The sequence below is a fragment of the Apis laboriosa genome, unplaced genomic scaffold (assembly GCF_014066325.1).
Source record: "Apis laboriosa isolate Shangri-la unplaced genomic scaffold, ASM1406632v1 scaffold202_cov151, whole genome shotgun sequence".
In the NCBI taxonomy this organism is placed as follows: domain Eukaryota; kingdom Metazoa; phylum Arthropoda; class Insecta; order Hymenoptera; family Apidae; genus Apis; species Apis laboriosa.
In genome coordinates, this window is record NW_025222291.1 from 1,029,962 (window position 1) to 1,055,023 (window position 25,062).

General features: G+C 19.5%; 2 protein-coding genes across 5 annotated transcripts in view; one reads left to right on the forward strand and one right to left on the reverse strand.

Annotated features, from left to right (window-relative positions):
• Positions 1–325: 325 nt before the first annotated feature.
• LOC122712488 (anaphase-promoting complex subunit 2) lies at positions 326–4,234 on the forward strand. The gene is made up of 8 exons (XM_043932210.1): positions 326–451; positions 635–1,070; positions 1,263–1,501; positions 1,602–1,782; positions 1,872–2,097; positions 2,184–2,368; positions 3,020–3,565; positions 3,681–4,234. The coding sequence occupies exons 1-8, from the start codon at positions 377–379 to the stop codon at positions 4,118–4,120; spliced, it is 2,328 nt and encodes a 775-aa protein (XP_043788145.1). The 5' UTR covers positions 326–376; the 3' UTR covers positions 4,121–4,234.
• A 4,122-nt stretch (positions 4,235–8,356) lies between these two features.
• LOC122712487 (protein held out wings) overlaps positions 8,357–25,062 on the reverse strand; it is a 28,637-nt gene continuing 11,931 nt past the window's right edge. Inside the window, exons 2-8 of one of the 4 annotated variants that reach the window (XM_043932206.1) lie at positions 23,198–23,331; positions 22,210–22,326; positions 20,740–20,880; positions 20,449–20,551; positions 19,485–19,787; positions 13,079–13,206; positions 8,357–9,082 (exon numbers count right to left, since the gene is read on the reverse strand). In XM_043932206.1, the coding sequence (XP_043788141.1) occupies positions 13,124–13,206; positions 19,485–19,787; positions 20,449–20,551; positions 20,740–20,880; positions 22,210–22,326; positions 23,198–23,331 (881 nt within the window). In that variant the 3' untranslated portion in view covers positions 8,357–9,082; positions 13,079–13,123. Of the gene's footprint in view, positions 9,083–13,078; positions 13,207–19,484; positions 19,788–20,448; positions 20,552–20,736; positions 20,881–22,209; positions 22,327–23,197; positions 23,332–25,062 lie in introns of all 4 variants that reach the window. The other 3 variants (XM_043932208.1, XM_043932205.1, XM_043932209.1) reach the window with 3 other exon arrangements.

Genomic DNA, 25,062 nt, shown 5'->3' on the forward strand with positions numbered 1-25,062 from the left:
TAGGACAGGACATCTTATAAGTTGATATTTATATTTATTATATTATATAATAAAAAATAATTCATGAATAATTTATACATAATTTATACATAATTCAATTTTCGTAAAAATCAAAAGATTTATGAATAAAATTCAATGTATCTTATTTATAATATATATTTCATATAGTACAAATTTCATATAGCGAAATAATACATATATATTATCCTAGAAGATTCTCATATTATTATTTACATATGTATAATGCTTTCATAATTCAGAAAATATTGCTTAATTTATGTTTTGAAAAGTTATATTTTCAAAATTTATGTATATAATTTATATAAATAAATTAAAAAGAATTTATATAAGTGAAAATTATATTGTTACGTATAATATGGATAAATCTGAGAGTAATAAAAATGATTTTTTTCTTCGTATACAATATGCATTTCCTATTTTATATGAAAAGGTTTGTTTATATTTTATAAATATTTATTTACTATTATTTATAATATTTATTTTATAAATAATATCTTATAAAAATATCTAAAAATATTAATTATTTTTTTTTATATTTTATTGATTATTAATAATCAATCAAATAGATATAATATTCTTGAAATATATTTTTAATTTATATTTGTTTTTATAGATTCAAAATGAATGTTCAGATAAAGAATTTATTGATGTGGTTAAAGAAATAAAGACATTGGATTTAACAGCATTTGTTGAAGATGTAGTTATTCATCATATAGAATTATATATTCGACAAAATGTAGCACCTGCATTTTGGAAGAAGTTTATAAATAATATAAATGAACAACAAGGTTTTGAACATTTTAAAAGTGCAGTAGATGGATTATATACAAGTTTAACAGAATTTTTACCATTATTGAAAAGGTTAGAATATTTGATACAAAATGATGAAACAACTCAATTTATAACAAATGGAAATGTATTAAGTCGATTTAAATTAATTGTGCGATCTACATTATTAAGTCAATTGCCACTTCATTATGAGCATATAGTTGAACAATTTTATAAAATTGCATTCAATATATTCTGTAGTGCAGATGGTTCTGCGCAAGGTATTTGACATTATAAAATATTTTACATGTTGTTCTTTATTTGTTTAATATTTATTTTTATAATCTTTTATTATTATGACTTGCTAAATTTATAATTTAATCATAAAAAATAATATAATTTAAACATTTAAATATATAAATGTAATTTACAATGTATAAATTTAAATTCAAATAAAATTATTTATTTTATAGTAACTATTGGAAGTGATCCTGGAAAATGTATGGGTTGTTATCAAGAAGTAGAAAAATGTCAATGTCAGATGATAGTATACATGTTTCATGAAACAAATGGGAAATTAATTGAATTAGAATTATTAGAAAGATTAGTTGGTAATGTTCTTACATCATTGATACATATACGTATTAAAAATCATGTGAGTCAATCATGTGATAAAACATTTGATGTATCACAATTAACATCCTTAGAAAATGTAAGATTTCATTATATTTTATTCATATAATATAAATTATATTTATATCATTTACTAATATTCAATAAATATATAATCAATATTTTATATTTTATTTTAGTGGCTTGAAACAGTTGTTATGAGTTGGTTAATAAGAATATATTCTGGTGGTTTCTCAAAGATTACATTCTTAAGTGATCAAACTCGTAATGCAATAGACAAATTTAAACAAAAATTATCTCATTTCTTATATGAAATATATACAAGATTTAGAATTGAACAACTCTTTGATATTATAATAGGTCATAAAAATTGTTTCAGTTCATATATTCTTTTATATATACATGTATATATTTATATATTATTTTTATTAATTTTTTTTAATCTGTAGAATATCCTGATTCTCAACCTGCAATAGATGATTTACGTGTTTGTTTAGAAAGAACTGATTTACGAAAAGTATTAATAGAAAGTTTACAAGAAGCTTTAAAAACAAGATTATTACATCCAGGTGTAAATACACCAGATATAATAACTGCATATATTGCAGCTATAAGAGCACTGAGACAATTGGATCCCACAGGTGTTCTTCTTGAAACAATAACAGAACCTATTAAGTAATTATTATAAAATATTCAAAGTGTAAATTAATTTTTTAAATTAATGTTATCATTGAATTTGCAATTTATTTGGATATTTTTAGAGTTTATTTAAGAACCAGAGAAGATACTGTACGATGTGTAGTAAGTGATTTGCTTGATGATTCACCAAGTGATCTAGCAGATGAATTAGTCAAGGGTGAATCTTTACAGTTAGATGATGGATCTGGTGATGAAGAAAATGAAGATTGGGATAAATGGATGCCAGATCCTGTTGATGCTGATCCTGGTATGTTCATAATGTATTAAAAAAATTAATTAAATCATTGAATATATATTTTATATTTATGCCAAAACAAGATAAAGATATTATTATAAATATGCATGAAAATATTTATTTTACTTTATTAATCACTGTGTTTTTAATTTTCATTTTCATTCAACATATTCATTTTTACATTTATTTCATGTGTTTGATTAGATAATATTTAAGTAAATTGTTTAAATGATTATTAATATTAACAGATATAAATGAATAAAAAAATTCATTTTATGATCATTAGACTTATTTATTATTATTATTTATTATATTATTGACTTATATTGATTTGAATATTTTTGATCTTTTAAAATATTTAAAAATTTTTATTTTGCAATTTTCATATAGAATAAGAAAATATTTTTTCCAATTATTATAGAATATTTAAAAAATATTTGTAATAATTTTGACACTTGTAAATTCATTTTTTAAATAACTATTTTCATTTTTGATATTTATTACTTGACTTCTTTTTTAACATTTATATAGTTTTTTTATAACACTTGCATTTAAAATATTGGCTTATCTTTTCTATTATCTTATATAAGACAAAAAATTAAAATAAAGCATGCATTTTTATTTACTAACATAAAATATATTTTAATTTCCTTTTTTTTATAGCAAAATCAGCACAACGCAGAATGTCAGATATAATATCAATGTTAGTAAATGTATATGGTAGTCAAGATTTATTTGTAAATGAATATCGTACATTGTTAGCAGATAGATTATTATCTCAATTAAATTATCATACTGAACGAGAAATTCGTCATTTAGAATTATTAAAAAGGCGTTTTGGAGAAAATCAACTTCATTATTGTGAAGTTATGTTAAAAGATGTATATGATTCTAAAAGAATAGATGGACATATACAATCTAATACTAGTTACACGTTAGAGAAAGATTATTTTCCTACATCTGCATTAATATTATCAGCCCAATTTTGGCCACCATTTAAAGAAAATTGGAAATTGGAATTACCTAAAATTGTACAAAATCAATTAAATAAATATGTAAAAGCATTTGAAACTTTGAAAGGAAATAGAACACTTTGTTGGAAACCTCATCTTGGAAATGTTACATTAGAAATAGAATTAAAAGATAGAAAATTAGATATAAATGTAACACCAATACATGCCACAATTATCTTACATTTTCAAGATAAAAGTAAGAAATATTTATATTTTGTTAATATTTAATTCATTATAGGTCATTTAATTTTTAAATTTTCATTAAATTTATTATTAATTTACTAAATGTTATTATATTATTGAATTTATAGAAGAATGGGCTTTAGAAGAACTTGCAGAAATAATGCATGCCCCTGCAACTGTATTAAGAAGGAAAATAACTTTTTGGGTTTCCCAAGGTCTTTTAAAAGAAATTTCCAATGATATTTTTATATTGCAAGAAGAAAGTTCAACTAAAAATAAATCCGTAACAGACATTGTTGAAGAAGAAGAAATAGAAAGCGCAATGGCATCTGCAAGTGATCAAAGAGAAGAAGAACTTCAAGTATTCTGGTCTTATATTGTCGGCATGTTAACTAATTTAGATTCTATGCCTCTAGAAAGAATTCATCAAATGTTAAAAATGTTTGCATCTCAAGGTCCAGGAGCAATGGAATGTGGCTTACCTGAATTGAGGCAATTTCTTGATAGAAAAGTTAGAGAACATCAGTTATTGTTTTCAGGTGGCTTATATCGTTTACCAAAATCATAAAATTAAATTATTACTTAATTATTTATAATTATGATATGTAATAAATCTATTAATATTTAAAAAATTAATTTCATAATAATAAAGCTTTTTTATATCAAATTCAAAATTTATAGATATATTGATAACATATTAATAATATCATTAAAGAATAGAATTTATATTAATATTTAAATTTTATTATGCACTATGTAAAATCAAATTTAATTCATTCTTTTCTAATTTATGAATTATATTACAAACAGAATAATTGCTAATAATATAAATAAAATACTAATTTATACATAAATAAAATGTATATACACATAATAAATTCGATATTAATGAAATTGAATTCATAGCATCATAGATTGTAAATATTTATAGAATTTTAGTATATTATAACATTATAGTATATATAACATTGTAAAGAATCGTATATATATATATATATAATTAAATTATAAATATTACATTTTAATAAAATTTGAAGTCACATATTATTAGTTTTACTCAATTACAATTTATATATTTTAAATCTATTTCATTTGTACTTGAAAATATCAAAATATTATTACTATATCTTACAGTAATTTTCTTTATTCTTTCTAATAAATTTAAAACAATTTTAGTAAATGGAAAAGTACATTTAATAAATAAATCTTTTAAATAATTTGAAAATAAAATTATTTTATATTTTGACCTGTATTTACTACATATTTTATATTGTTGATATGAATATCAACAATAAAATAAAATATAAAACAAATCATTTTAATAAATTCTGACAAGAATTAAGCAATTATTGTGGTAGATGTAAATAGTAAATACAAATATGCATATTAACAAAACTGTATTCATACACGCGCGCGCACGCGTGCGCACGCACGCACACACATACACATGCATATAAAGGTACATACACATGATGTTTTTATAAAATATTATAATTATAAATTTTAATATCTTAATTACATTTTTGATTTAAATATTAAAGTTTTTTCAATATTTTATAACAATATGTTTCATATACATAGAAGTAAACAAATATATATTTTTTGTTATTATTAATCATTAATAATATCAATCAAAAATTTTTATTAATATTATTAATATCATCATATCAATACAAATATTTTATACATAATATTTGTTAATTTTTCTTATGATTTTTTTCAAAAATTCTGTATTTATATTTTATAACATAATATGCGTATGTACCTGCAATACTAGTATAAAGCTTAAAAAACATGTAAGTTCATCTACATATAAACAGTCAATAGATATATATAATAGTTTAACAATATATTGTCAACAAATATCCACTTGTTTCATCATTATATATTTGTATCAAAAGATGAGTACAACTTATTGAAACGTAAAGTTGATAAAATATATACATAAATAAACAAAAAATAAACAAGAAACTAAAAATGAAACATTCTTCATTCAAATAGATTTATAATAGATATAGATTTAGAGTAGACATATCGTATATTTTTGGTATCATAGTAAAAAACTAATAGTCGATTGATATATTCATATTTCATATCAAATTCTAATATGCTTAGTGAAACATTTGCTTATTCATACTGATATATAGTGATAATACGATATGTAAAAGAAACAAGTGAATATCTATTTTAAGGGAAAGTTAAAAAGTGGAGACTATTTTGCCGAATTTAAGATATATTAAATATATTGGATTCAATATATATTCAATTAAATAACTAATTTATAATATATATGATAATAATATACTTTTAAGTTGGGAAATGTTTAATTTTTAAGAAAATATATAATTTTTATTTTTATATATTGTTATATGTCATTGTTATATATTATACAAATTAACTTATATGTCGATTATTGCTTTTAATTTCTGAAATTTAGAATATTTTTTTTTTTAGAATATTTAATTTTTTTCTTATCATTAAAAGAAATTACAATAAGAAATTATTCATAATGAATAATATATGAATTTAATAAATGATTAATATTATTACTAAAAAAAATCTTTGTGTTCATTAATTTATATACCTTATGTATTATAAATCAATAACAGAAGGAATATATATATTCTAATCATATTATTGCACTAAATACACGGCAAAAGTTTCATCAATTTTCAACTTCCCCTACTCCTATATGAATTTGTAAAATATTTATGTTTCTTTTGCATAATATATTTTTAGTTATACATATTGTAGAATATAATATAATGAATATGCTACGTTAAGCTATAAACTTAAGTAGAATTCAGATCACTCTTAGAGAACAATTAGATCAAGAAATACAATCTATTTACACAAAGTAATAGTTGTCTCTCCTTAGATAATCGAAAATGTTCGAAATGCTTGTTTAAAATACAAGCTTGTTATATAGATTACTAAATATACACAAATTAACATGATAAAAAATTCTTATTAATACATGTACATATGGCAAATCTAAAGAATCAACAGAATATTCTTGTATATCTAAATGGTATATTTAATGGTAAATAAATCAATCTCATATATAAACACTCTCATCTATATAGATAACTTCATTATATAACATTATAAATGTAGATATATTGCAAATAACGAAAAAGATAATAAACAACTTTTTTTTAACAACTGTTGTTAATTTTAATTACGATTGGTGAGAATATCATTTTTGAACATGATTTTTTTTTATCTACATTTATTAAAATAAAAGGATTTTTATGCAAATTTATCTAAATACGCAAAATTAAAAATATTCAATAAATGATCAATATCTATTATTTTACAAGTAAATTGCACCGTAATATTATATAATAAAATTTTTAAATTATAAAATAATAAAGTGTTATATCTTTTTTATGTTAAAAAATGGAGATTCTTTCTAGCCACACAACAAAGAGACTATTTAAAGAGACATTTAATATTCTTAATATCTATTTAACATAATAAATCGAATATTTTGATTTTTTTATTTTTCTTTGATCAAATTAATAAGAGTTAGTAAATTGATCAAATTAATAAGTAAATTTGAAGAAATAGATGTAAAATATTTAATCTATAAAAATTCGTTTATATTATATTATGTAATACGTATTTAAAGTACGTATTAATATTACAATTAATTCATATGCCATTAAAACTTTATCTATGTAAAGAATTGTTTTACTTAACATTAAATAGAAATATTCTTAAATTTGTATCTTCAAGCTTTTTTTTTTCCTGAGTCAAAGTATTCAATTCATTTAATCAAAATGAAAACAAATTTTGATTTTATATTGCACCTATTACACATGAATATATTATTTTCTATATTACATAAAATATATAATATTATTTAAATTTTTAGCCCATTTTCTCTCCCTATTCATTTTGCTCTAATAAAGATGTAAGTACTAAATTGATATAACTATTATGCAAAAAAAATTTCGTTTTATAATCTGCGATTAAATAAAAAAAATATGTATATCGCAATATGATCTCTTAAAATGAATTTTTTTTATTTTAGACAAAACGTTTAAAAAGTGTGATATAACAAAAAAATGAGATTTTTATATTAATAACAAACTAATTTAAAAAATAATTTGTAAATAACAATATTATTATTAATTGCAATATTACTATCTATTAGTTATATATAAATATTCTTATGCATGCAATCAAATAATTGCATTTATACGCTCAATCATGAAGTTATCTATTAAAATAATTTTAATCAAAATTTATTTTAATTATAAATATATTAGATATTAATCATAAATATAAAATGCATGTATTATTAAAAATTTAATATTTTATCATCATTACGATGATTGAACCAAATATTATCAGAATATTTTCTAAAAACAATGTATAAATATAATAATAAAAAAAAAATTATTATAAATTCCTATTTATAATAATGTTATAATAGTAATAATGCACTTACTAATATTTTATGATATATATCGTCAGAAATTCAACTTTTACTAATCACATATACTTAAAAAATGATATCAAAGTTATTAAATAGAATGAATTTTACAAATCAAGCTAAAGTGTAAATAAAATAATTAATTTATGAATGAGAAATAATAATAAAAAATTAATTGAAACAAAAAAATAAATCTTAAAAATGTATCTTAATATCAAAATATTTTTATTTTTATAAATTATGCCAAACAACTTTTTATAAATTATTCAATGATTCATTGATTCTCAATAAATATTTTATTAAAAATCAATCATTTTTTTAGTTATATCACGCCTTATGAAACATTTTATATATGGAAAAGTTTGAAATTTCGCGTATCTTAATAACGAATAAGTTAATATTTTAACGTGAAAAATCGAACTGTTTCATAAATTGTATCAAGAAATTATATCGGATTGTATCCGATATAATTTAAACAAACTGAATCAATGAAAAATCAATCATTATTGGATAAAATATATTAAATAATAATAACTCGAATGACTCTCCACTTATAAAATGAAGAAAAAATTAATAATAAATTATATTTGCATTGTTAATAAATTTCTATTCATTGAAAAGATCTGCGTAATAGAAAAATAGCCATGATTGTAACCCATGATTTTTGCGGAATAGAATAATTGTTGTTCGTTGTGTTGAAAATCAAAATACATTTAACCATGATCCTATTTAATTGAATTTAATATAATTTAAATTGAATGATATATTTCTTATTGTTCAAAAACAGAAAATGGAAAATCCTTTTTCATCAATAAGTAACTCACAATCAGAGATTTAATTACCTGTCCGACGTTGAACGCAAACGCCAGTAAAAGTAAACGCTAACAAAACGAGCAAAGCAATTTAAACAAGGCTATACAATTTAAAAACACGAGGGTACAGGATGGATAAACTTGACGAAGAACAGGGCTGGTGATGCGAACGACGAAGGTGGTCATCTGGTTGGTGAACCGATCGAACGCGGATGTTGTTCCAGAGTCCAGGTGTTAGCACGGGCGAGTGGATTCCATTGTTAGCACTCCAAGCCTATAGGCCATGGGCAACCAAGGTTAAAAAGAAAGAAAAGAAAAACAGTTTGTTAGTAATTTAATTATGATTGATTGATGTTAACATTAAGTTTTTGAATAGTTCGATAGTTGAAAGAAATATAGTTAGTGGGAAGCACTGCCTTTCCTTAAATATTTAATTATTTTAAATTATATGATTAAAAAAAAAAAATTTATTTACACAAATCTAATAAAAGATTTGTTTCATTTATTTTAACAATTAATAATTTAAATGTTTTGCATACACTCATGAGAAATAAAAATTAATATATTAAAAGAAACGAATATAATAAAACAAATAACGACTAACAAGCAACTGCTTCGCACTTCCTTTTGGTCAATATTAGTATATAAGCATTTATTTCATACAAAACATGATATGTGACAGAAACATTGTCAGAATATTATATATATGACGAAATAAAGCTCATACTTCGTTACTTGTCATTCATCGTTTACAATTAATAGGTCCTCTAATTATCGAAAAAACAATGAATTTCATATGTAATTTTATATGATTTAATGAAAATAGTTATAATATTTATAAAATATTAAAAATGATTCTTTTTTATAAGAAAAATTTGATCAATTATTAGAGAGTTAAAACTATGTATTTTAGTTATAAGTTTTACATAATTATGTGCCCTCCCCGCGCTTAGGATAGTTGAGAAAATAAATCGTAGAAAATTTTAAAACAAAATGATTTTAAGATATAAACAAATATAAAAAAGCAGATTTAGAATAGTAGATGATAAGATGATTTAGTTATTCAAAATGCAAGGAATTCGTTATTTCCCAAAAAATTTGGTATCATTTTGTAGGCAGCTTGGGTGTGCACCTGCCACCAAATAGTAGCGTTAAATGACATTGTACGTGTGTATGATATTAAATATATAGTTACAATAATATTATTACTTTGAATCATATTAACTATAACAATTAATATCCTATCAACAAGCAGGTGTCAAAAGGCCAATGAATTACACGCGTGCTGTATAAGAATCTATTGTACAATCTTTGAAAAAAAGCATACTGTTGCATAGTGTTAAAATTTGTATATATTATACTATATATATGTAGCGTTAATTGTCTAGCAAAACATATAGAAAGAAAATATTTTATATATATATATATATATATATATATATATAAAACAAATGGTTCAATAAATTTTATAAATTTTTTAGCTAATCACTTGCTTGTCTTAATCAAATCATTTTTATTTCTCTAAATATTACAGATAATTGTTTTTTCATTCATATGAAATATAAAAGAAAGGTTAATTATATAAAAATATGAAATATTGTTTTCTACTTTTAAATTCAAAAATAATATTATATTACAATAAATATTGATATTAGAATGTTACGAAAATACACGTCTAAAGTTTTTTCATTATAATTTTGAATTTATAATACTTATAATATAATAAAATTTATAATACTTTTTATTTTTTTCTCTTTTTTTTCCCTCAAACTCTGGATGATTTTAGAATTAAAAATTAATTCTTTAACACTATAACATATGATAAATATGTATGTAATATTACTTAAATATAAAATGATACAAATAATTAAAGCATATAAATTGCTTTAAAATAACAAACATTTTTTAATTTTGATCTAAATTATTAAATTATGAATATATTGCTATGAAATATATTATATACACTACATGAAGATATATAATACTATATAAATAGAAACATCAAGTTAGTGTCAACTTGGCCGTGTGGAGCATTTTTGGTTAGTTTTATAAAGACAATGCATAGTTATACGTTTCGTGTAAAAAAATGAAATCGCTTCTATAATAAAGGTGCCATTATAAATTATGCGTGATATTGTTAGTGGTGATACATAAAAAAGGATAGGATGCATTTTTAGGATTAAATTATGAAATATTTTATTTCTACATGTAAAATTTCACCAAAAATTGTTATTAAAAAAAAAGAAAATTGTTTTATGAAGAGACAAAAAAAACTTGAACTAATAGAGTAAAATTAGTTGATTATGTTCTCTTCTTGGGATGCTAAAGAAAGTTACGATTAAATTAATGTGATATTTACAGGAAAATATTTAAGGTAAATACGTATATTTTTAAATTTGTATATTTTCGTGCGATATTAAGTGATGTCCTGGATTCAGGTGGAACGAAAACATCCTAAATTGAAAAATAATACAATAAAATAATATTTGAATATATGTTGATATATAGCAAGCCTTCGCATCGTATCGTAGTACCACCCCTGTCATCTTCGTTCGAAATAAATAAACTAATATTTTATATTTTGTATAAATATTTATTTTAAATGCGTGCGTGATACGCGCGCATATACACGCATAAAACGGCAGACGTGAATGGAATGAATAAGTGTTCCACAGGCACAAGTTGCCAAAATATCAATTTAATCAATTCTAATACATGATAATCTGATCCTGATTATAGATTTTTATATATATTTATTTAAAAAATATATATATATATATATATATATATATATATATATATTATATATAAATCTGTTGTGGTATATGTTGTTTTAAAATCGATTTCATATTTACTCCTCAGAAAATGAATGTTTCATTTTCTTCTTTCCCTTTTATCTTTATTATTTTTAATTTATATACTTTATATTATAAACTATTATTTAATAATTAATAATTATAATAAATAATAAATATTTTTTTTAATATTAATATAAAAATGCGAAAAATTGGTATAAAACAAAAAAAAGAAATAGATAGGTGCGCACCCATACCATACCGTAGTTTCTTGATCGTCTATCTTCTTGTTTTATAACATAAAAAAGAAAGAATGACTAACAATATTTTTTTTAAAAATATTTTTAATTTTGATACCTAATTGCGGGGAGTTAACATTACCTTGAAACCTTAAAGCTTTTATGATTAAGTATATAAAAAAATCTAAAGAGATATAGAATAATATGTAAAAACCTGTAATACTATATATATTTTATCAATTTTATCATTATATATTATATATTAATTTATACGACAACAAGTAATTTAAAATTATTTATATATAATAAATTAAAATTAATAAAATTACAACATTTAGAAAAAAAGTATAGAAAAAACTAAATTATTGATATATTTCTTTCTTTTTTTCTTAATTTAAAGTCTCCTCTAGAAAAATATGAATTAAAATTTATTTTTATAAAAATATAAAATTTATATTATAAACATTTTTTAAATAAAAGCCAAACATATCTAATTGAAAATCAGATATTTTAAAAAATCTTTAAATATAAAAAATCTAACACATTAAATATAAAAAGTAACACATTTAAAATAAGTATATTTTAAAAATTTTAAAAAATTTGAAAATTATTTATTTCATTAATTAAGAATATATATTACTATGATATAATTAAAAATATTTATAATTTTTGAAAGAATATTCTAATATATAGGCTATTTATAAAACTTAACAAAATATTCGAAATTTTCAGAACTCAAAATCTTTTTTTCTCCTCCTCTTTTTTTTTTTAAAGATTTTGTCAAGAAATTTTAATTAATTTTAATTTTTGAAATTCTTCAAATACAAATTGGTAGTCAAATTGGTAATAAAAATAACTATCATTTTTTTTAATTTACAAAAGTTTCGATTTCTCTATAGAAACTATTGTAATAAAAAATCAATCAAAATAAATTAAAAGTTTTAAACATTTAAGATTAGTATTGATTAAATAAAAATAAAATCATATTACAACATTCAATTCTTACAATCGCAAAATTAGCAAAAAATTTCGAAACTTTTGAATTTCAAAGAGTTTTAAAATTTCGAGTATCATATTTCTAAATATAATATGTAACATTGTGATATCTATATATCTGTATCTTTATATAATATATATGTATATTAATATATAGAGATACATAGTATATAGATATTACAAAAAATAGAGAAAATCGGAATAAAATATATAAAAATGATACGTTTCTAGAAAACTAACCTTTTCGCGGAGGCGCGTATAGTATTGCGATTGCGCTCTCCGGATTCACGATAAAGCACCAGCCCTTTGATAAGGGTGCTCGCGAATCTGACCCAAGTGCCTACGTTGTTTCGCAGCGGCTGCTGCACCTGTCCCCAACATACAAATGTGTATAATTCATCTGCTTCCATATGCATATATCAATTTCCAGTCCTCGGCAGGTCACTTAACCGCCGCTATAAACAATAATAGTAAATTAAAATTATCCATAAGTTGATAATTAAAACGCAAACCAATATTTTTTTGTTATATATTTTCCATGTATTTTCTTTTTTTCTATTTAAATTTTATATTTCATATTTACACATGCGATATGATAAATCAGAAATTTTCTTTGTCTTTTATCAGTTTGCGTTCAATCAAATTTTTAAATTCGAAATAGAAATATATATTTCATATCATATATATCATATTCGTATTATATTTCATATATGATATATCTAATATGTCCGATATATTAATTAATATAAAAGTGCCATAGTATAATATATATAAGTATATGTACATGTGTATTAATAATATTAATTATTAATAAATATTATTTTAACGTTTTGGTATGTATATTTAGAATATTTTTATTATTCTAAAATTTTAATTTTTTTCATTAATTTATAAATAATTAATACTTTACACTTGTATATATAAAAAAAAAACAAGCAAGAAAAATATGTATTTATCAGTAAAACATTAATTATATTAAATTGTTGTTATTTTTTAACATTCGAAATTTATAGAATATTTATTAATCTATTAATTAAACTTAGAATACTTAAACTATTAGCACGCATATATGTCTATTTGAAAATTGTTTAGAATGAATTATAATTAATTATAAGTCATTTAATCACTAATTTCTTATATTTATAATACTTTTAATTTATCTTAATATTTATGAATTTGCAAAACCTGATGAATTTTTATATAAGAGTTCAGATAGATCAATATGACTTCTTCTAGAAGTGAATTGATTATCGATCTTATACTTTGTTATTTAAATATGAAAATATCAATTTCATTGACACTTTAAAAATATATTTGTTTCATGTAAAAATAATAATCATAAAATATATCATAAAATATATCATAAAATAATCATAAAATATATCATAAAATAATAATCATAAAATAATAATCATAAATAATCGTAAAAAATAATAATCATCGTAAAAATAATATCAATGAAATATTAAATATGTGCATTACAAATTTTCATTTTTTTTCTTTCTTATTATCTATCGAATACATAATATATTAATACTTAATACTAATATAAGTGCATAAAAATATTTGATCCCTAAAATATTATTTTTATTATTACTTTTTAAATCTATATCAAGTAAAAGTTTGTTAAAATAAAAAAGTTTAATAAAATAAATTTCTATATATTTTATATTTAAATTGCATTTAATTATTATTGAAGTAATTCTAGAATAAAAATTTGTTTAAAATACGTTTGAGACTTTTTAGTATTAAATATAAAATATTGTGACATATTAAAAGAACTTAATATCTTATTTCTTGTTAATATTTAGCTTTCAAATTTTTTTTTTCATTTTTGAATCTGTGTAATTTTTATAAAAATATTGAAAATAAATTTTATTTTTTTAAAGAAAGAACAAATAATATAAAATATAATAAGACAATTTAAAAAACTAAAAATATAGTTTTGATATAAAAAATTCAAAAAATGTTACTAATATTTTCTAAAATATATAATCTTATTAATACAATACTATTGATGAATATGAACTATTTTTGGTTTTCATAAATTTTATATTTAATCAATTTTGAATTATCTTTAAAAAAAATTTTTACTATAATATAAACCTAAAAAATTTATATTTTATGTATTAATGTAATATTTTATTTAAGCGATGATTAGTAAAAAAAAAATCTATTGACATATAAAAAAAGGTTGATTTTCTTTTAAATGATATACATGTACATATTATAATTATTTTCTAAGTTTTGGTGATAGTCATTTATAACAATCATTTCCTTTATTGCTATAAAAAATAGTGATTTATTTATAAATCACATTCAATTATTTTCAGAAAATAAATATGGATAAAGTAAAAATATATAAAAAAATATCTATTTTTAATTTCTAAGTGATAACTATTATTTATGCATAAAATACAATTTCTAGATTTAAATATATCTATTATACGTTTCTTTCTCTAGGAGAAAGATATATACAAAATATTTTTGTACGATGATTCTCTATATTCAATATATGACAAGAATTGAGCGCAATTTATTCATCTCAATTTAATTTTCTTAATTCTTAAATAATTTATTTTTATTTTATACACATCTAATGTATGTTCTAACTCCAATACATATATCGAATTTTTCAAAAACATTGTAATCATATATTTGAAAAATATTTATTTACATAATTTACGATTTCAATATAGTTTTCAATATGATTTAAAAAGATAAAAAATAAAATAACGAAAACTAATAAAAACGAAATAAATAGATAATGTAATATTTTTATACATATAATTAAAAATATTTAATATATCTAATTATATAATTTTTATAGAAAACAATTATTCACGTAGAATAAAAGAACTAGAAATATAGATGTGCATTTGTAAATTATGTATCAAACTGTTGTTGTACACTAAATTTTACATAAATTTAATAAGCGTACATTTAATGTTTATTTATTTTTTATAGTATAAAACTTTAATAAATAATAATAACATCATATATAAATGTAAGAAATGGCCTTAAGATATTTTTATTTTTCAAATGCGATATAACTTTTAAATTTATTTATATCTTGTAAAAGGCCTTAAAATATTTTAGGACTGAAAATAAACAAATTTCTCGCATCAATGAGAATGAGTAAAATACATATAATAAACATTTAAAAATATAATTCCACAATGTATAGCAGTTGAATTTATAATATTTCAAAATTTGCAACAATAAATAAAATATATTAAATTACATTTTATGTTAATGAAATTTATAATATTAATAAAATTTATATTTGACTTATTGCACTTATAAAAATTAAATCCATTTGTATAATATATCATATTAATTAAATAAAAAAACTGAAAATATAGAAAGAAAAGAGATATATTTAATGTTTTCTTTGACGAGAAATTGGTTTATTTCTTTTCTTAATTCCTATTCTTTAAATTATATTAATATCAATAATTTTATTAAAATTATAACAATAAATAATATTTGATTATTTCATTAAATATTATATATAATTTATATAATATATATTTATACATATATTTATATATATAAATATATAATTAATATGGCAATGCACCACAGAATCGAACATACAAATGTATTGACATGTGCACATTCGTTCTTTTATATCCTTTTAAATAATATAAATAAAATACGTTGCATGTCATAAGATTTGATATATTTAAAAAATAAAACTCTCTTTTAATAATGTGAAATATAAAAACATTAATATTTACATATTAAACATAAATATTCTATATCCAAAATTAGATTATTTATATCTAATTTTTCGATCAATGTTTTAGAAGTTTTTTCTTCTAAAAAAAATTCATATAAAAATGACTCTTTTTTTTATATTCATAATTCCAAAATTTAACTTATTGTTTTATATGAGCAATATATATCCTCAATCATAATTTTTAAATTACATTTGAATTGATATTTATTCGATCTATTTAATTAGAATAGATATATTATATCTATTCTATATTATAATTTTATTTTACGAATAATACGAATATTTTATATATCAGGAATTTTTTAAATAAAATATCAAAGTTTTATTGAATTTTTGATTATAAATTCTTTTATATCATAAATATAATATATGAGCATATTATAATATTTAAATGCAATAAGAAAATGATAATAGATATAAGAATATAAATAAAATATATAAAAATTATAAATAAAAAACAAACAATATAATAAAAAATTGTGTAATGAATATAAAATAATATAAAAAATACAATTTTACGAAAAATAAATTTCAATCAATCTAATCTTTAATAAATAATTTAATTTCGATAATTATTTATTCATGCACGTATTTATATAGAGAAAATTATTATTATTTTCAATTATAGTAAGATTTATAATTAAATTGAGAGTATTTTATTTTTCAAACATATCATACCTATTGAACACATTGATGATTTACACTATGTATAATAAATGGTAACGAATGTATGAGTGTAATTTGTTATACGATAATCGAGTATTTTATTGACAAAGAGAAGATTCATCTTCATTTTTTAATCGATACGATTATGCGTAACTATGTATATACATATATGCGAATCGATTTCTTATATTAATCGCGTAAGAATTTGAATACTGTATGTATTAAAATCTTGTTTTAAATAATTAATGAAATTCGAGTATATAAAACAAAAGTGTTAAAATATCTTAAAAAATCTCAAGAGAATATCATTTTAAAACCACATATCATACTGTAATAAATTTTGAATAAAAATGTGATTAAACTTTTTTAAATCATAATATGATTTTAATAAATTTGTAATTATATAAATAGAATTTATAATTCTATTAAACAATATAGAAATTTTAACAATAAAAATTTAATAATATACAACCTTTAAGGAAATAATTCTTTTACCATTGAGAGTAAAAGAAAAAACAGTCATATATCGGATATAAATAAGTAACATTGTTACTCAAAATATAAAAGAACATAAATTATTTATATTCTTACGAAGTTATTCCAAAAATTATTTAAATATTTGGGAAAAATAATCTAAAAATTAAATAATAATAAACTTTTTTTTGTCAAAATCAATATTTTTTTTGTTTTGTATAAATACGCAATATGATACAAAAATTTATATTACACGTTTAGTACTTTAGTATCTAGCAATTATTATAATCCCTTTTTTGGAACTCTACGACTTTCTCTTTACGATATGCATATTATATCAAATATTTCTACTAGCTGCTGTTTCAGAAATGCAAGTTATAATATTATTGAATAATTAACCATTGTTAAATAATTATCAAAACTGATACGACTAGCAAATGACTGATGTGAATTTCTTAATATAAACCTTCAATAATATAATAAAATAATACCACCTAATCCTATTATCTGAAATTCAAATTTTTAATTTTTTTAACTAATGAATTCTGATATTAAAATCATCACGATTTCCATGCCAATCAGAATACTAATCACAAATTTAATGATATCAAAAACAATAATAACATTAATAAAAGATTATACCAATAATAATAAAAAGATAATATGTAATAATAATAGAATTCTATAATAATAATGATAATATTAATTATAAATAATAATAATATCAATAATTATAATGATAATCGCTTTTAAGTGCGATAAAATAATTTAACTTTTTTACGATATATACAAAAAAATACATATAAACACATATGTAAATATATATTTTTTTGTTTATTAATGGAGAATCCTTTTATTATTTTTATTTTCAAAAAAAATATGTATGTATATTTATATATATGTTAATATTATTATACAGAGTAACCATTGTTATGCTTTTAACTTCTAAAAAATTTTTTTAAAAAAGTTTTCACAATATCCTTTATTCGTAACATTGAACTCTAATAAATTTAAAAGATTAATATTTTAACATTAATAAAGTATTAAGTAATTGTTTATATAAAAGTTAAGAATAAAAAAGTGTAAAAATATATAATATTATAATAAATATCTCAAATATTTAATAAGTTTGTTTTTATATAAATAAATATTTAATTTTTTAAATATATACGATATATTGAAAAATATAATTTAATTTTCAATATTCAATTTGATATTATTTATTATTATTTAACTTTTCAACTATTTATTTAGATCAATAGAAGATTTAAAATTGAATAGGATACTCTGTATGCAAAATCATACCATCATATGGAATTAAATATAAAATAAGATTTTAACAACAATTTTTTTTTTGTAAAATATATAAATGTAGAATTACTTAAATATATTTAAAGAAGATAGAAAAAAGACGATTTTCCACAAAAAATCATTAGCTTAAAAATTGGTAAAAAATCCAGATATATTATATTATTTTTCATTTCTCTTAATTATTCCCTTTTTATCTCTTTTCGTTATTTATTTTTTTTCGCAAAATCTAGTTCATTTTTGCTAGAAGATCGAGAAGAGGTCAAATAAGAAAAATAGCAATAATAATAATAATAATAATAACAACAACAACAATAATAATAATAATAATAATAATAATAATAATAATAATAATAATAATAATAATAATAATAATAATAATAACAACAACAATCGAAGAAAATATTCATGAAAAATGTTGTTGCAACTAAGATCAGCGTGCAAACAACCCACCAGAATGATCAGCTGCTGTGTAATCCGTGAGAAGAGGCGATGCTGCTAATGCTGCGTAGTTGGCGTAATCAGCATATGGTGTGTAAATTAAACCATGTGGATCACCGGCAGAAAGAAGCGATCCTGGTGGGCCGGAACCATTCAGAAGAGACGCTGCGGTCGTTGGAACAGATATCCGTGGCGAGAGTATTAACGGTGCTCCCAATGGAGCACTGGGCGTCCTCATAGGTGTGGCCAAACCTGGAAGAAGTCGCTGCGTTTCTGCCGCAGCCGCTGCAACGCGTCTCCATTCTTCATCGCAAGCTAAAATATATAATTTAAAAAAAATAGTTACATAAAAAAACTGAATTTTCATATATAATTATGATGAAACAATAATAATAATTTATTTGTAAAGAATATAAAGAAAGTGTGTGTATACATATATATAGTAAAGAAGGTTAATACATAAATATATATTCATCTTTAGAGAGTCGTTTTTTAAAAATTAAAATAAATACAAAATGGTATACAAAAATATCAGTTGAAGCTTATTTATTAAGTTATAAATTAATTGTATTAATAATTTTGTATTAAATAAAATCAAAATTAAGCAAGATAATGATGCAATGAAGATGATTTATTTCTATTTCGTTTTATTAATTTGGAAATTTTGATTGCTTATAATTTAATAAATAAGTCTTAACCGATATTTTTGTATAACTTTTGTCAATTTTTGTTTTAACTTTTCTTGATTTTTCAAATGTTTCATGAATATATAAACAGTTTGTATAATTATTTTTATATCTACAAAATATCTTATTATATCATTATTAATTATTATTTATTATTATTATTTATTATATTATTATTAAACTAACATATTATATAAATGTGTTATATAATATATATAAGGTAAAAAAAGAAGATTTATTATAAGGTAAAAAAAATATAAGGTAAAGAAAATAAATTTTAAGATATATACCTGTAGCTGCTGCAACTTTTGTGTTAGAATCTCGGTAAGTACCATTGATAATAGCAAGTTCCATTAATTGCCGTTTCTTTAACTCATCCTCTCCGTCAGCCTGCTAACAATTAACATAATTAATAAAAAATCAATATTGTTTAGATATATCATGATATAATCTGAAAGATTAATATATTATTTTATTTATTTTTTTAAATATTCATTAAATATAATGCATCAATTAAAAGTAAAGAAAAATATTACAATAAATTTAAATATTACAGTTAATAATAGGAACTTTCTCACCACGGGAACAAGGAGTTTCTTGACTTCTTCTACAGCTCTGGCAAGTTTCAAAGTGGCACGATTTTCAGTATCCTCGACTGTCAATAAAACATGTAATTCATCTGTCAGATGTTCCCAGTTTGGTTTACCTCGGTTTAACTCTTCCTAATAAACGAATTAATATTGCGTAATATAATAATATAATTTAAATTATAATAATTTAAATTAAATTAAAATTTATCTAGAACATATATGAACCAATACTATTTAATATAAATATTAATTACACAATAAATAAATATTCTATTAATTTATTTTTAATCAGTATTATATGTTTATATTTTTTTGTAAACATTATTAATACAACTATATAATTAATTCAAAATAAGAAATGATATTAATATATGTTCATTTAATTACAAATTAAATAAAATTACAAAAATTATATATATATATATATATGTATCAATATAGGATGATCAAAGAAGCATAAATATATATTTATATAACTATATTTATATAACTTTTAGATTATATAATAATTATATATAGTAATATAGTAATTATATATAGTAATTATATATAATTATATTAATATTAATATAATATTAGTTGTTATTTAGTAAATAAAATAAATTAAAAGAGTCTTAATAAAAATGGATTGAAAAATTAATATTTTCAAAATTATAAATAATTTTTATCAAAGTGAATTAATTAACTGAGCTTAATTGTTTCAAAAGCTATCATACTACATGTAAATAATGGATTATCTATTTTTCTATTTTGTACACAACATAATATAGAATTATCTTACTATAAAACATCATAAAAGAAATGTTAATTAAAAATTTTTTCATGATTAGTAAATAATTAAAAAGTTAATACAAAATTTTTCATGCGACAAAGTATATATTACCACAATATATTACCATTCAATTAAAAAATTATAGAAAGAGTGAAATGAAAAAAGAATGTGTAAAGAAAGAACTTTTTCTTAATTAAAAAAAATAAAAAAATATAAAATAATTCATTGTTTTTACACAACATATTAATTCAAGAATTAAAAAATTGTTTATAACTTTAAAAAATATTAATTTTTAACTATATTATTTTTTTTTATTTGTTGAGTATTATTTAAAAATTATAAAGTCTTTTTTTAATTATTTTGTATATAATTTTCTCATAATCAATTTAAGATATTGTTAAATATATGAAAAAAAAAATAAATTTTACATTCTTATTATTATTTTATTATTTTATTATTACGTATACTTACGATAAAATTTTTTCTCATTAATCATATGCAGCTTGGAAATAATATTTAATTTAAAATTGCAATAATAACACTATGTATTTTTTTTTAAAAACTTAACTATATCTATATATATATATTGTATTGTATGTATATATATTGTATATATATATATTGTAAAGAAGCGTAAAGATACATTTATATAAATTAATAAGATATGGATATACAATAAAAAATTTTACCTTCTTTTTATCCCTCATAGATCCTTTCCCTCGAACCATAATTTTACATCCTGTTTCTTGCTCCAATTGTTTGGCTGTCATTCCTCGTGGTCCAAGGATTCTTCCAACAAAATTAAACTGTAACAAGCAAAATTAGCATTTTGAAAAAAAATATATGTATATGACTAAAAATAAATTTTTATTATTATTATTATAAATGTTTTTCATATTTCTAATTAAATAAAATTATATAAAAAGTTTTGTTGTTTTATAACTTTATATAAATAAATAAATTCAACGTATGTATATTATTATGTATATTATCCTTTGGATTATGTATAAACTCGGCATTTGATAAGACATCAAATTAAAAATTTTATATTCAAATAATGATATCAAATATTTTTTAATGAATAAATAATTGCTTTAGTTTAATAATAATTATTAATATCTAGTCTTTTATCTTTGTTGTATGAGATTATTCATCTCATAATAGAAATTTTAATTAATAGTATATTAATAGTATATATATAATTATAGTATATTAATTAATTAATAATATATTAATTTAATATTAAACTCATTTCAAAAACTTTGTTTTACTTGTTACTCTTCTGTTATTTTTCTGTTATCTTCTTTTTTAACACTTAAAATTATATTTTTTTTTTACAGATCTATTGTATATTAATTATACAATTAATAATAATAATAATTGATAATAAATAAAAATAATATATAAAAAAAATAATAAATAATAAATAAAAAAAATAATAAATAAATAAAAACATAGAAATATTAATCTTAGTTAATAAATAAACTGAATATTTTTTTGAATTTGTATTGAATTGAATAAACATTTAAATTGATTTTTATACGCGCTCTTGACGTTTATTTATAAAAAAAGAAAAAACTAATTATAATACACTCATTATACATGTTAATTATATTCAAGATATTCCTTAAAAATTGAATTTTCCTTAATATATAGCAACAGAAAATAAAGACTTACATCTGGATGTTCTTTGACAGGTACATAAACTTTTTCCATAAGTGTTGTGACTTCACCTTCTGGTTCTGGCAAGACCAGTGGCTCTTTTTTGACACCACTGATCTGAAAAAGACTTGCTCGTACTTTTGCAATTTCTGTAACAAAACATGAATATGCATATAAGTATATTTGAATTTAATTCCAATTAAAATATTTTCATCATATAATTTATTATTAATTTTTGAAGAAATAAAACAAAAAGGCAAAATTATTTAATTGTTTTTAATTATATATATCATTTTTTGATATTAATAGTAATACAATTATTTATAAAAAATTTAATTAAAACTCCTTATTTGATGTTTTAAAAACATCTTGTATTATATAATTGCTAATTATATTATATTATCAAAATTTTAAAAAAAAATTTGAAAAAATTTTTTCTTAGAATAATAAGAAGAAATAAAACAAGATTGTGAAATATAATGAATAAAATAAAAATTAAATTATCATATTAAATGATCTAATTCATCATTTAAAAATAAGAAAATAAATATATTTAAAATATATATATATAAACATACAAATCGCAATAATAACATTATTTTAAAAAATAATGTTATAAAAATGTTTATTTTTTTCTATCAAGAACTATTACTTTTTTATTATATAAAAAATTTTTAAATTTCTTCTTATTTATGTGATTTTAAGTATCACTAACTATAGAGTACATGTTTACCGTAATACGCATGCGTGAACAGACATAAGAATGTGAATGAAAAGAGAGGGTAGACGGAATACATAGACAAGAAGAATACAGCATCATATCCACTTTTAGCAACATTGCTCATTACAGCTGACATCAGCTGTATTATATTCTGTAGCTTTCTTACCTTCTTGTTTTCTACTATATCTATTTTGTTCTGTTTTTAATAATTTAATGTTTTACATTAAATTAAATTTCAAAATAATTTTTTTTAAATGAATATAATTCATATATGTATTACATTATGCATTGTAATAAGAAATAAAAATTAACATTAAAAATTAAGTCTGATATGAATATTAAATTGATATGAATTTATTAAATTAAATTCATATTTGAATTTATTAATGATAATAAAAATATTTAAAATATTTATAGTATATTTAATATAGAATAAAGATGAATAATTTTTTAAAGAAATTGATATTAAAAAACATGAAGCATATTATTGCATACATGTTTAACTCATATGTGTCCTATTAGATAATTGATTAATTTCATTAATGGAAATGCAATTTTTATACTTTAGAATAAATACAATAATGATATAAAATGATATAAAAGAAAAAATACTTTAAATAGTATATAGAACATAAATAGTTCAAAAAAACAAAAATATATTAAACGCAAATTATAAGTAATATCTTTATAATATTATATATTGCTTGTCAAATAATAATAAATATTATTTATTGTTTGTCATATTGTAACTAATTTATTTTATATTATATATTATATATTATTTCGTAAAATATAAATTATAACTTTATAACTATTTTCAAACAATGAATATATATATAAAATTTTTAATGAAAATTTCAATTATGAAATTGTTTCTAAACTAACAAAAAAATAAAAAAAAAAATCAAACTATTAATATTAGAGTAAAATAAAAATTTTTTTATGTGAAAATAAAAATCTGTCTAAACATACGATATGATGCTGAATCAATGTTGGTATTAGTTAGTTGCAGCATCTATGACATCATTGATGCCGTAATCATGAAGACTACGATCCATGACACAGATCAAATAGTTAAAAAAAACAATCATATTTTGCAAAGATAAATGTTTCTAATTTGTTTCTAATGTTTCTAATTTGTTTAATTAGAAAGAAGATT

What these genes read in the sequence shown, in the direction of transcription:
- LOC122712488 (XM_043932210.1), top strand. Translation starts at nt 377, where the DNA reads ATGGATAAATCTGAGAGTAATAAAAATGATTTTTTTCTTCGTATACAA. An exon ending in TGCAGATGGTTCTGCGCAAG is followed by an intron (nt 1,071 to 1,262) that starts GTATTTGACATT and finishes TTTATTTTATAG; the next exon opens with TAACTATTGGAAGTGATCCT. An exon ending in ACTCTTTGATATTATAATAG is followed by an intron (nt 1,783 to 1,871) that starts GTCATAAAAATT and finishes TTTAATCTGTAG; the next exon opens with AATATCCTGATTCTCAACCT.